At 42.9% G+C, this 12,656-nt stretch overlaps 1 protein-coding gene across 17 annotated transcripts in view; it reads left to right on the top strand.

Moving 5' to 3' along the window:
• NRG1 (neuregulin 1) overlaps window positions 1–12,656 on the top strand; it is a 522,222-nt gene that overhangs the window by 501,750 nt on the left and 7,816 nt on the right. For 12 of the 17 annotated variants that reach the window (XM_074932868.1, XM_074932867.1, XM_074932866.1 and 9 more), the window contains 5 exons: window positions 797–820; window positions 5,361–5,463; window positions 8,795–8,921; window positions 10,364–10,494; window positions 11,006–11,209. In XM_074932868.1, coding sequence (XP_074788969.1) covers window positions 797–820; window positions 5,361–5,463; window positions 8,795–8,921; window positions 10,364–10,494; window positions 11,006–11,209 — 589 coding nt within the window. Of the gene's footprint in view, window positions 1–796; window positions 821–5,360; window positions 5,464–8,794; window positions 8,922–10,363; window positions 10,495–11,005; window positions 11,214–12,656 lie in introns of those variants that run through there. The other 5 variants (XM_074932858.1, XM_074932862.1, XM_074932857.1 and 2 more) reach the window with 4 other exon arrangements.

The following is a 12,656-nucleotide window of genomic DNA, read 5'->3' as shown; positions in this document are numbered from 1 at the left end:
CCAAAGAAAGTGAGAGCTACCACAGTTACGGTCTTGTCCCTGTGGGAAGGGCATCCTAGTGTACCTGCTGGGGGAAAACCTGTGTAACTCCACACACCCAGCTGCTGGGGCCTGGGAGTGCTAATTTAAACATATGACCTATGTATATGGCACCAGACCCTGCATCCCAGGGTGCATCCAGCCAGTCAGCTTGTGCCCTGCCGAAGCAGCGCAGCCCAAATGCAGGGGAAGAGGGGCTGACTCATCGAGATCCCTGCCGCAGTCAGTTTGCAAAGCTGAGAAGGGCTCCCAGTGTTGAACAAACCGTCCCAACCACCTCCAAGTTGCAATCGACAAGAGCAAGGAGCTGCATACCAAGGACAGGATTGGGGCCAGAAGGGAGGGCAATGCACGATCCATTTGCAGGGGGGTACTGTCCCTTGTAATGCATCCCTGTGTTCTCGTGATTCAATCTGAAAACAAAGCCGTTTCACTTGGCATGCTCAGGCCATAGCCCCCTTCACCTCAGTAAAACCACTGAGAGTTAATGGTTCCTGCTGCATTCCTTGCACTGTGGCTGTTCAGATCCCCCATACTTATTTTGGTGTGTAACCCTTGCAGAAGGTCTGGTCATGTAGCTTGCAGAGGCACACTTGAGCACTGCCCGTGTAACCATACACCCCTTTGTCCTGTTTCATATGCAGACACAGAATAGCTGTAATTCTCATATGTGATTTATTTTTGAGTACAGTGTGTTGCTCTTTTCTGAAACTTTTTCCTTTTTCTTTCTTTTTTTGTCAACTTTCTGCATTGGCAGAGCATCTTGGGATTGAATTTATGGGTATGGACCAATCATTCCTTTTAGCCTGCAGATTTTAGAGCCTAAGAGATAAACTCCTTTTTATTTTTTTTTCTACACCTCCCCTTTTCAATTCCTAACCAATTTCTTTGTGCTTTAGAAGGGATCATACAGCTATAACAACAACCCTTGTCAAAATGTTAGTGAAGATCAACTCAATAAATGGTAATACTGTTAGGATGTTCCAGACCTAAGGAGTTCTAGGAATTACTGAAGTAATCATAAAAGATTATATTCATTTTTCTGCTGTGCAATTTTGAGTAGATTTGACATTTGCTTTGGCTGAGTTCTTCTAGGGTTGTTGGATTTTGCAAACACTGTAAGCATTAAGCAAAATTACTAAATAGTCTACAAAAAAAAAAAGATGTTACAGCCACTTAAAATTTTGCAAATTTGCAGTTTTGAGCTCTGGTTTCCAAGTAAATTTTTATATCTAAACCCACAGCTAGGTATGCAGATTAGATGCATGTACATATGTGTAAATGATGCATATATACATTCATTTCTAGGTCTGTAAATTAGAAGTGAACTGAAAGTTATTTAGGAACTTAAGTAGAGGTTTATAGCTAGACTCCAGATCCTCAAGTCAGCAAATATATTAAATATTTCTAATACTAAACTCAGTTGTACCCAACCGAGAATATTGGCAGTAGGTACTGTTTTTACACTTCAGCTTAAATATAATAGAAATAGATCTTATAAGCCCTCTTCATGCAGAGACTGTACTTATCTGACTAATATTTAGTAATCAAGGGTGCAAATAATGCATCTCTTGAATAGGCTAACTTGGAATTCTGGTCACTTTTAGTTTGGAGTCTCCTAAAATTACCATCAAATGAGAAGAACTAGCCAGTGATGCTTTTCACACAGTTTTAGTTCATGTTCTTATTAAAAATGCCCCCACAAAATGTCATTAGCTTAAGCTGTGAACTGTGGAAAAACCATTACAAGTCCAAACTTTAAAAATCTCTCACAACCCAGTTTATTGTTATTATTATTATCACAAGGTAATATTAATTCTCACTCATAATTACTAGATTGTAGTAGAAGATGTATGGCTACATTAACATATGATGAATTAATTAAAATCCTTTTAAAAACTGACTTGCAAATTTTGCTTTATATATGAAATTACATCAGTGGAACCACCTCTTGGAATGAAATTCTTTTAAAATCCCCTGAGACCTCTAAGAAGACAAACTTTAAACCAGAGAAAATTTAAGACTATATATATAATCAGTTATGTATAAATGAGGGTGATGTGAAATAGTTGCATAATGTGCATATACAAAAGGCTGCGCATAGAGAGATTTAATATCTTGCCTCAAGTCTCATGTTGATTTGATTTTCCTAGCATTCTGCAGGGGAAAAAAAAAATATTCAAACAATTTTTAATACTCAACAGGCTAAAAACTTTTCTAAATTCTCACTGCACATACATTATGGACTTTTCCTGAGGGCTGCTATTAATTTTTTTCAAACACGTATTATTTGGCTGGGCATCATTAACTGACTCTGTAAATGTTACCACTGGTCAGAGAGAGAGGCCAGTTTTGGGGTGAGACCCAGTATAACCATGAGTGCCCCACAGGAGTCAGTCCCTGCTTCACAAAACTCTTCTGGCCTAGACGCAGAGGCCAAGGGTTGTCCCCAAGACACCATGTCAACTACAGAGCCGTGTCCAGGATCCCCAGCCCAGCCCAGCTGCCAGCATCCTCTGCTGCCCACAGTGGCCCCTGCAGGACACCCAAGTGTCCCCCAGTCAGCCTTTGCTATCCCGGGCAGGGAGACCCTGTCAGCCAGGTGCACAGCGAGGTTTACATGGGGACTTACTGGTTTGTTGGGCAAGACATGCCCTGGACGTGTGTGCCTTCCCAGGCAGCCATTCTCTCCATGGTTTGAGGAAAGGCCTGGCAGTGCTGCCATTCATGTACACCATGTCAAGCTGCATCATCCTATGGACCTCATTTCTAAGGGCACAGGAGGGAATTAAAGCAATGAAAGCAGACCCAGGGGTTTACCTCTTCATGCCCCTCAAGACCTACAGACCCAGCAGACAAGCCAGTGCTAGGAGCGTTGCTCAGGGCTGCACACACAGCCCTGCTCCCTCGTTGCACCCCCCCTCCCCTGCAGTCAGTGAGAGCCCAGGAGTGTCCATCAGACAAGCAGTGAACCTCAACCCACTGGCCTTAGCAAGGCCATCACCAGCCAGCCACCCAGTACATCTGCAACAGCCTCAGTCTGGATTAAACATCTTGGAATCAGTGCAGTCTTTCCCTGAGTATAAACAACCAAGCAGAGTTTCCACTGTTAATTAATCTCCTTCCTCCTCTTCCGTTCCCTTCAATAAGAATGGGTTGGTATGTCCTTATTCATTTTGCTTTCACAAGCTAACAGCTGACAGCATGACTACCAAAAAAAAAAAAAAAAAAATTCAAAGCATTTCAAATTTGCCCCTAAATTTCTTAGTGCCATTCTCCTGTTTCCTGTGACATCCTCATAATACACCATTTCACGGCTAATAAGCGCTTTCAGAAGGGGCAAAATGGTAAGGGAATCAAGTGCAACTAACTAGCCTAGGCAAGGAGTTATGCTGTATGAGAAATCCCTTCACACTGTGCTTCAGCCTTTTTTTTTTTTTCCCCCCAAGCATTTTTTCACTCCGTTTTTTCCAGTATCAAGCATGCTGTGCCACGCCTGCAGCTGACTTCACAACCCTTTAACCTTGTCTTTCCCTATACTTCACCTATCTCTTTTTCTCTTTGTCCTGGTTTGGAGTTTCAGCCCTTTCTTCCTTTCCTTTTCTGACTTTCTGCTCTTCGAGTTATATTTTTGTTTTCTTTAATACATTTTTGCAACATCCTAGTTTTACCAAACTCACTTCTTACCCCCTCCCCCTTGTTAATAATCAGTGCTGTTAATTTTGTCTGATGTGCTCATGACCTGTGTGCTGGTGTTTTGGTTTACAGCGGGTTTGGCTTGTACGACAAATTTGTTCCATGGTGAGGTGCATTGTATCAGAGAAATTAAAATTTCTTTTTGCTTTGTGGTTTGTTGCATGGAATATTTGCCATTTGCCCACAGCAACTTTAAAAATAAACTAGATAAGCTGAGGGAACACATAGGAGAAATGACTGCTCCCTCTTCAGTAGGGAGCATTTTCTCCAAAACTGGCATGGCGTTTATGACAGCACATCATTTAAGTGCCTGAACTTGGGGACAGAGACTCACGGCGCATGTGACGAATCATTGTGCATATCTGTACCTTCTGGTGAATGGTCCCACAGGCCTTTTATGTTCATGTAAGTCCCTTCCAGCAGGAATAATACAGGCATTTATCCCAACGGTAGTGCAGAGCTGTGCAGCTTTTATTTGTTCATTTATTTTTAGTCACCTGCTGGTATTCCAGCTGTAGTCAATATTGCAATCTGACTTAAGGCCCACTCCTGTCTGGATCCTCCAGGGCAAGTTTTCTGGATTGTCTACTAAAACAAAGTAAGACTTGAGAAAAGCTAGACACCTATTTTTGTCCTAAAGGCAGGAATGCAAATCTGCCTCCGTAAAGCATCAACACAGAATGCACTTCTGTTTCAGCAGACCTTGCATAAATGTTTCCCCAGTCCAACACGCAGTGATGCTCTCTGCTGAGTATGAACAAGGCTGGAATGCACGGGTAGCTCCAACCCAACATTACCGGTGCTACTATGTCTTTACAAAAGTGAAATATCTCTGATGAATGAAATTGGTAATAAGTTGTCATCACTGAGCAAGCTGCCACTCTACATGGAGCAGTTCCTCTGCAGAACACAGAGACACAAGTAGAAACTCAGCATTTCTCTGACACAAGGCACTGTTGGTTGTTGATATTGTTGTGGTTTTGGAGGAGCACTGGAGAAGAAGTCTGAATTTTATGACCAGAGCTCAAAAACTGTCTTCATTTCCATTGGTGATAGAATTACAAGCCAAGCTCATGTCTCAAATGTAGGAGGATATTTTGAAATCTCTCCTGTAAAGACAACTGAGATTTAAATTGGCATGGGGGCAGAGGGAGATTGGATACGAAAATGATTTAAAAAAAAAAATTAATTCTCTTAAGGCCTTTAAAATTTGCCTTCATTCCAGCTGTCTTTGCAGAGTAAAACTTGCAAAGCATTTGCAAATTCATGTTATTACCTTAGTGCATTGCATTTTTAATTCCAGCAAATGCAGAATGTTTGTCAATAGTGAAATTGTTTCTTAGATACTGTTATTGTTGACTTAAAAAAAAAAAAAAAAAGATAAAAAGATTACTTTTGACTATAATTGTACAGATGATCACTCATCCCCAGTACTGTGTTGAGAGCTTATGGTGTAGTCCTGTTCTCCTTGCGGTCAATAATGACTCTGTTTGAAGTGTGGTGGCTGTGTTTTTGTGTGGCTGTGTGAATCGTGCAGTGGTTTGTAGCATGTCAACTGTTGACTGTGTGCTCCTTGCCTAACCATCCTCCATGTTATGACCTTCTCTGTTTTTGTCCCTTTCTAGAAGCTGAGGAACTGTACCAGAAACGGGTGCTGACCATAACTGGCATTTGCATTGCTCTTCTAGTAGTTGGCATCATGTGTGTGGTGGCCTACTGCAAAACCAAGTAAACTATATTCTTTTTTATATCTGTGGTTGTTGGTTAAGGCCTTCCCAGTTGACTGTAGCTTCTACTCCTCTGAGCATAAGATTGTATCTGGGTTTCTCCAGAGCTGAGATCAGGAGTCCAACCTGTGGCCAGGGTGCTCTGGTCCAAGTCAGACAGGTGCAGGTCTCTATGTCCATCATCAGTGCAAAAATAAGACAGGTATCTGAAAGGTTTCACACCCTTCAGATGTACTTGAGCAAATTTCACTGGCTTGAAATTATTTATCTACCACCCACTCCATCTGTTCTCCCCAGCTGGAAAGGAAAAAACTGGAATCATGTTGGTCTCTAGCAGTAAATTTTAGGTATCAGCCTAGTTTGTTTGTACCTGAGGCAAGATTAATGGTGCTAAAAGTTACTAGATGCCGAAAGCCAAAGAACTGAACACGAAAGTGCTCTCAGTGCAAAAGTAGACATTTAAATGTATTCTGTCAGTCTCTGTGAATTACCGGGGGTGACTCTCAAATACGCATGAGGCACTCTGGGCCATAAATTACACTAAACATCAGCAGGATTTGTGCTGCCAGAACCTCTGGCTGCTCTTATAAATCTCTCACCAAAACACAACAAACCCTTATCATAAATCTTCCACATTTGTATAAATCTGATTAACTGTTGCAGGGCCTTATTGACATTAGGTTGTTGATTTTCCTTGAAAGCCCCACCAATAAGGAATGTGTCAAAAGGGAGGGAGGAGGGGAATCATTTGCATCCCTCAGTGAGAGTCCAGCCACACACAAATGCTGCTCCCACCCACAGTCTTCTACCAGTGATCAGTGGGGAATGACTGAAACAGTAGTAAAGAATAAGATCAACTATTGCTTTTAGAAATGACAACTGCCAAGTCAGAGCAGCTAAACAATACCTTTTCTGGTCCAAAGTTCATCAAAATTAGTCAAAACATCCCCATGAATTTCAACAAACATTTAGTCAAGGTCATGAAACACAGTTTTCTATATAAAGAGCACCCTGAATCCATCAGGGGTCTGGATGCTTTGTCATGGTTTGTCCCAAACATCAACGATCACTGCCAGCCAAAAGCCAAGTGTTCTCAAACACAGCTGATGAGAGTGAAAGTGAGCTGCCAGTTCGTGGCCCTCCAAACGCAGCAGTGGTGCAAGACTGCTATTTGTGAGATGTTCCCTGCATGCTCTTCTTCCTGATAGGGGTAAACCCAGAAACTGGAGGAGATCCTGGAATGATGTTAGGAGAACACAAAAAATAAAATGTAATGATTTAGATTTTGTTAGTCTCCTTGCAAGAGATACTGCTGGTCAAATGCTAAAGCAGTATGTTCTGACACTGAGTCTTAATTCAGATGTACTTTATTTGCAAGTCATTTGCATTAAGGAAAAGGCTTCTCAGAATAACTGAAGTAAACATTAGCTTTCCCATTATTCTTTCTTCTCAGTTTCCTGTAGTAATTTCTGGTTTTAGTTAGTGTCCTTTTACTAGAGGAAAAAGAGCACACATGGAAGCATGCAAAATGCAAACACATTGATCACTGAAGTTGGAAAATAATGCAGTTTCCTAGGGGGAGACTCCTAGGCAATATGTGCCAGGATCTCAGACCCATAGATGATGAACAAAAACTCCCTCTAGAACCCACTTTCTCTACCATGTCAGGGTACTCAGGTTGTCCTCATCTGCCAAGGTCTCCAAGGTCTTATGAAGTGGTGCTGTAAAATCAAGTTAAACCTTTGTATGTGTTGCTTCTCAGCCCAGTCAGGTCTTTGAATGGCTGCTAAAATATCTCCTGGCACTGCACTCTCCATCCCACTTTTAACCACCTGTGTGTCCTAAGATTGTCCTAAGTCCTGGTTGTCCTCCAAACACAAAGCCCACATGGACCGACTGTGTCTTGCTGAGACAGGAGCATTTCCAAGGCAGACATGTCTGCTTATACCATTCATGTGGAGTGACATAAATTAAACATCTTCTACTGTACAGGCACATACACGGAGAGAAAATATGTAAAATTCAGTGTGTCAAGTCGTGTTTTCTTTGCCTTTAAGCTTTCCTGGCTATCAAGCTTCAGCATATTAATTGTTTTCCCTTCCCCTTCTTATTGGAAAGCTTGGAATAGTCCCCTTGAGTTCAAAACAAGATTGAAAATGGTTATATCTTACACAGTTTTACCCTGCTAAAACTATCTGCACTTCTGCATACAGCTTAGGGAATTGTGTGTATTTTAGTTCTTGCCACAGTCAAGGTCATATGCACTCAGCAGTGTGTTGGAGCCTGTGTCCGTCATTTCCCTGGATTCTGTGGCAGGATGGTGGAAGTTCTTCACTATAACCAAAGATGGGGAATATCAATAAATTACATATAAAATGGAATAGCTCTTTCTCTGGTTATTTATTCTGGTGTTCTATTTAGTGTGTTCTTCATGGCCTTCGCAGCACCAGGTTTTAATATGCTTCAAGTTTTGTTACTGACAGCTTGTAATGATCTCCTGAAGTCTTTTGAGAAGAGCTAGAAGGATTAGCAACTGGGGAAGGATTGGCTGAGGACAGGGCACGCTAGAAGCGTACAAGTCAGCCAGAGACCATGCTTTTAGTTGATAGATGGTTCTAATGAATGCATTCACAACCCTGGCCTCCCCCTGCTAATCATTAGGTTCCGGAGTTAATTTGATGTTGCTGCAACAAAACCTTCCAGAGCTGCCAGGATAGATGCAAGCTCAATCATACCTACACACTCACTCACTTTGGATTTCTGAGGCTTCCTCTGCACCCTTCACTTCTGTAACACATTTATGTATTTGGAGTGCACTGTTGAGGTAGGGGATGAATCCCGCAAAAAAATGTGTAGGTGCCATATCACAAAGATCATGGCACGTGCCACATTTTCCAGTGGCTGCAAGCAAGCCCTGAGGCAAGGCCACCTCAGCTCGCTTTGTGAATGGACAAGCATAACCCAGTAGGCTGTCAGAAATGTGGCCATGGCCACAGTGCGTGAGTAAAGATGGATGGGTTAAAATGTCTCCCCCCTCCTTTCTGAGTGCAGAAAAGAACTCCTTCTGAGACAGACCATGGCTTAGGAATGGCTTCCTTCTTCTTTGCACTTTTCCCATCCCTCTGTGTCCTGCTGACTCCTGGAAGGGTTCCCACACATCCTTCCCCCTGTACAGGTCCCCACAGCTCCAGCTGCAATGAGACCTGTGGTGCAGTGATGGGGAAAGTGCTGGCAAAAAAAGTGATGTTATTATTGTCATCATCATCAACATGCTGAAAGGTGCAGCTGCTTTCACTTTGTCTATAAAAATCGTTTCCATGTTTCGTGCACAGGAAGCAGAGGAAAAAGTTGCATGACCGCCTTCGGCAGAGCCTGCGCTCGGAAAGGAACAATGTGATGAACATGGCCAATGGGCCACACCACCCCAACCCACCGTCAGATAATGTCCAGCTGGTGAACGTAGGTTTTACTGTCTTCATTTCAGCCTAGGCTGCCAGTGCCACAGCAAATATTGCCCCGCAACTTTTAAACTTCTACCAGCTGCAGGCTGGTGACTGAATTCTCCTGTCTTTCTCCACCCAGAAGCCATTAGGGACTTTGCAAAAAATATGCTGTAAAATGAGATATTTTTCTGCAGATAACCATTCACTGGGGCATGCCGCAGTGCTGCAGCTGTGCCTATGGATCTAGGACACTGAAAGCAAGAAAAGCACCTCAGAAAAAAACACTAACAGCTCTACAGCAGGACTAAGTGCTGTAGGGATCGATATCTTCATACACATGTGTCTTGCTCTTCCTACTGCCCTTGGCCTGATGGTTGGTGAGTAGGGACAGCCCCCTCAGAGTTAAAAGTCTGAATGTAGATCTCACCTGGACAGTAGCAGTGGCTGGGGAGTTGGGACTGATACTCCATCAGCATGCCCCAGCCATTTGTCAGAGCAGAGTTACTCTTCAACTAACGCTGAAGGCCTTAGAGGCCAGGGCTCACACTGCCTGTAGCCACTTCCTCCTCCCCTCCCTTTCCCAGGGAAGCCTGCTGCCCAGAGGGAATGGTGGCTTCCTGACACCTTAAGCCATCCCAGCTCTTCTGCTCCACCATCACTGTACATATTCATGACTGCTTGTTTTAGGGGTGAGTCCTGGCTCTGCTAAGTCAGTGGCAGTGCTCCCACCTTGGTTAAGGCCAGGACACCTTTTCAGAAGAGCTCAGCTTCCAATATTTCCCCTCAAAAGACCTAAATCCATAGTCAGATTATTAAGAGAGAGAAACCAGGATTCCCCGCTGAGGAGAATGGAGAGTCCTACCGACAGCAGCACTGGGGGACCTCCACATGAAAGCTGTGTGGGAGGTTGGGCACTGCACACCTCCAGCCTCATCTCAGGAGGTTTTGACCCATTCTTCAGACCATCCCCTGATGAATAGGCCTGCCCCAGTCCTGCATCCACAGGCACTGAAAATAGTTATTTGCTGCCCGGATTGTTATCTTGCAATAAACAATTGCTACTGCTTACTACTGCTCTCTTCTACATCAGAGAATAGTATGTTTGATGTTTCTGGTAGTAAAGGGGGGTGCCTTTTCAGGTCTCTATCCATGTAGACTTCTCATTCCCTTGTTAAATATGTGTGTTGTTTATGGACTGATTGGCATGCAGACCTTTGCTAATTTCCTCATTTTTTTCCTTCTACTTTGAGTTTAGATGGAGCATGTATGTAGACTTGTACATGAATGTGCTCAAGTGTGTCAGTGTAGTTTCTGCCTCTATTTAAGTGACAAAGTTTGTGCTTTGGCACATGTGAAAAATTGAGACTTGGAGGGAAGGGGGGAAAGATTGGAAATTATGTCTGCAAATGTGCTGTGAATTACAGTTTGTAAACATGAGGTTTGTCTGGTATTTTTCAGCAGTACATTTCAAAAAACGTCATCTCCAGTGAGCATGTCATTGAGAGAGAAACAGAGACTTCTTTTTCTACGAGCCACTACACCTCAACAACACATCACTCCGTGACAGTCACGCAGACACCCAGCCACAGGTACTGGAAAGGAAAGGCAAACAGCAGCTGTAATATATGATCTACTGCTGTTGCAAAACCGAAAAGATGTGTAAAAAAAACAAACCTAGGAAAATGTATGCTCCCTTCATAGTGTTTTTGTTTTAAGACTAACAATATTTGATGTCCTGTCACCTAACTAATTATCTTCCCAGGAATTTACAAAGAACTTTATTGATTGAACAGCATTCCAGTGTTGTTACAGTGAATTTTAGTATATGCAAACTGGTAAATCAGTGAGAGTCCAGGTGACTGGAAAGCCCTCCTTCCCTCTTCTTTTATCCACACATGCAAAATTATCTCGATGTATGTGGATTCATACAATTCACAAAACTCTTCAGCCCCAGTTACCAACCTGAAGGTTATGCTGCATATCCCAAGCAGCAGCAGGGCCCTTTCTTTGCCCTGGCTAAACTTCTGCTTATCTGCATTTGCCACCGAAGCACCCTCTCATGCTCCTCTCCCTTCTCTTTTCCTGGTTGCTGCTCTCTAGCTGGAGTAATGGCCACACTGAAAGCATCCTCTCCGAAAGCCACTCAGTGCTCATCAGCTCCTCCATGGAAAACAGCAGGCACACCAGCCCACTGGGGCCCCGGGGCCGCCTCAATGGTATCGGTGGGCCACGGGAAGGAAACAGTTTCCTCCGGCATGCGAGAGAGACCCCTGATTCCTATCGAGACTCTCCTCACAGTGAAAGGTAGGACACACCGCCTCATTGCTTTCAGCTGAAAAGGCCTGGTGTTCCCAGAGGGTTTCAAAGCTTGGGAGCACAGGAGGAAACACAACAGTGCAGCTGTTCATGTAGGGTGTAGATCTCCATATTTGTAAAGGTAGAGAGCTTGGTAGTAGTTTAAAGTCTAACAAAAGCTTTCTTCCCTTCTTGCCTCTGCTGGATTTATTCCTAATAGCCAGCAGTTGACATTTGGATAAGCTCCACTGAAGTCATATGTCAGCAATTTCCATTGCAAAGTAAAAACATATCTTTGTCTAATTATCAGTTTCTTAGAAGAAGCAAAAAACCCAAGGAATTATGTGAGACAAGGGAGGGAGAAAGCAGTGTATTGACCATAGGAGGACACTAAGGACTTCTAAGCAGTATAGGAAATCTGACACCACCTCCTTTCTGGGGGATTCCAGCTCCTAAACCCATTATGTCCTTCAAAAATTCCCCTTGACACTTTATTAAATAAAAGCAAGGAAAACAGTGTGAGCCAGAATAACGTGGGTAGTTACTAAATAAGTAGTTAGAAATAAAGCTGGCCAGGAGTTTTCCAACAAAGTAATATTGTCTCTGAAAAGGCTGATTCATCAGTACCTAAGATCTGCCTTGAAGTGCATCAGTTGCAAGAAAACTTCCACTGAAAAAGTCTTCTCAGCTTTAGGCTAGGATTTTATCTCAAGAGCATGGGATGGTGCCAAAGTAGCAAAAGAATTAGAATAAACGAGACATTTAAAGACAGCTGTGCTCCCAACAATCAGAGGTGGAAGAAAAGGAAAACAAAGGGTTACTGCAGCAATTCTCTGAGCATTGTGAAATCAGAAGGGATTTGATCTTGTGGGCTGTCCATGATGTAAAAAATGCAACCAGGCAACCCCCAAGGAGACAAAGTTGTATAAGAGACAAACTGTGATTTCCAGAAAAATTAATGCGCAAGTACAGCAAAAGCTATTTCTGTGGTACTCCTTCTGCTACACAAACAACTGCTTAGCAGTAGGATAAGGCACCACAGCTGTGTGATCTCTGAATGAGGCCTATAGGACCACTAAGGATAGTGAACTGTCTCTCTCTCCTTCTAACAAAGTTATCTGTTATTTACCATGGAATTTCTTTTCGAGATATGTGGCTCATATGACATAAACCACCATGGCCCAAATCCAGCAGAGCACTTCAGCAAGACTAACTTTTAATCGTGCAAGTAGCCCCATTGAAATCAGTGAGATTACTCACATGGGTAGATCTCAGCATGTGCTTAAGTGCTTTGCTGGATCAGGACCTATAGCAGTAATCATCAATTACTTTGTTTCTTGAAGATTATTATACAGGTGAAAATAAGCAACATTTCTGTGATAATTCACCAGACACTGATGCCCTAACCTGTGCCTGAAACAACTGTGAATTTGGAATGCAAAAGGTAGTTCTCTGG

Source organism: Athene noctua, chromosome Z (genome assembly GCF_965140245.1).
Source record: "Athene noctua chromosome Z, bAthNoc1.hap1.1, whole genome shotgun sequence".
NCBI lineage: Eukaryota > Metazoa > Chordata > Aves > Strigiformes > Strigidae > Athene > Athene noctua.
This window is presented reverse-complemented; position numbering and strand designations above follow the sequence as displayed.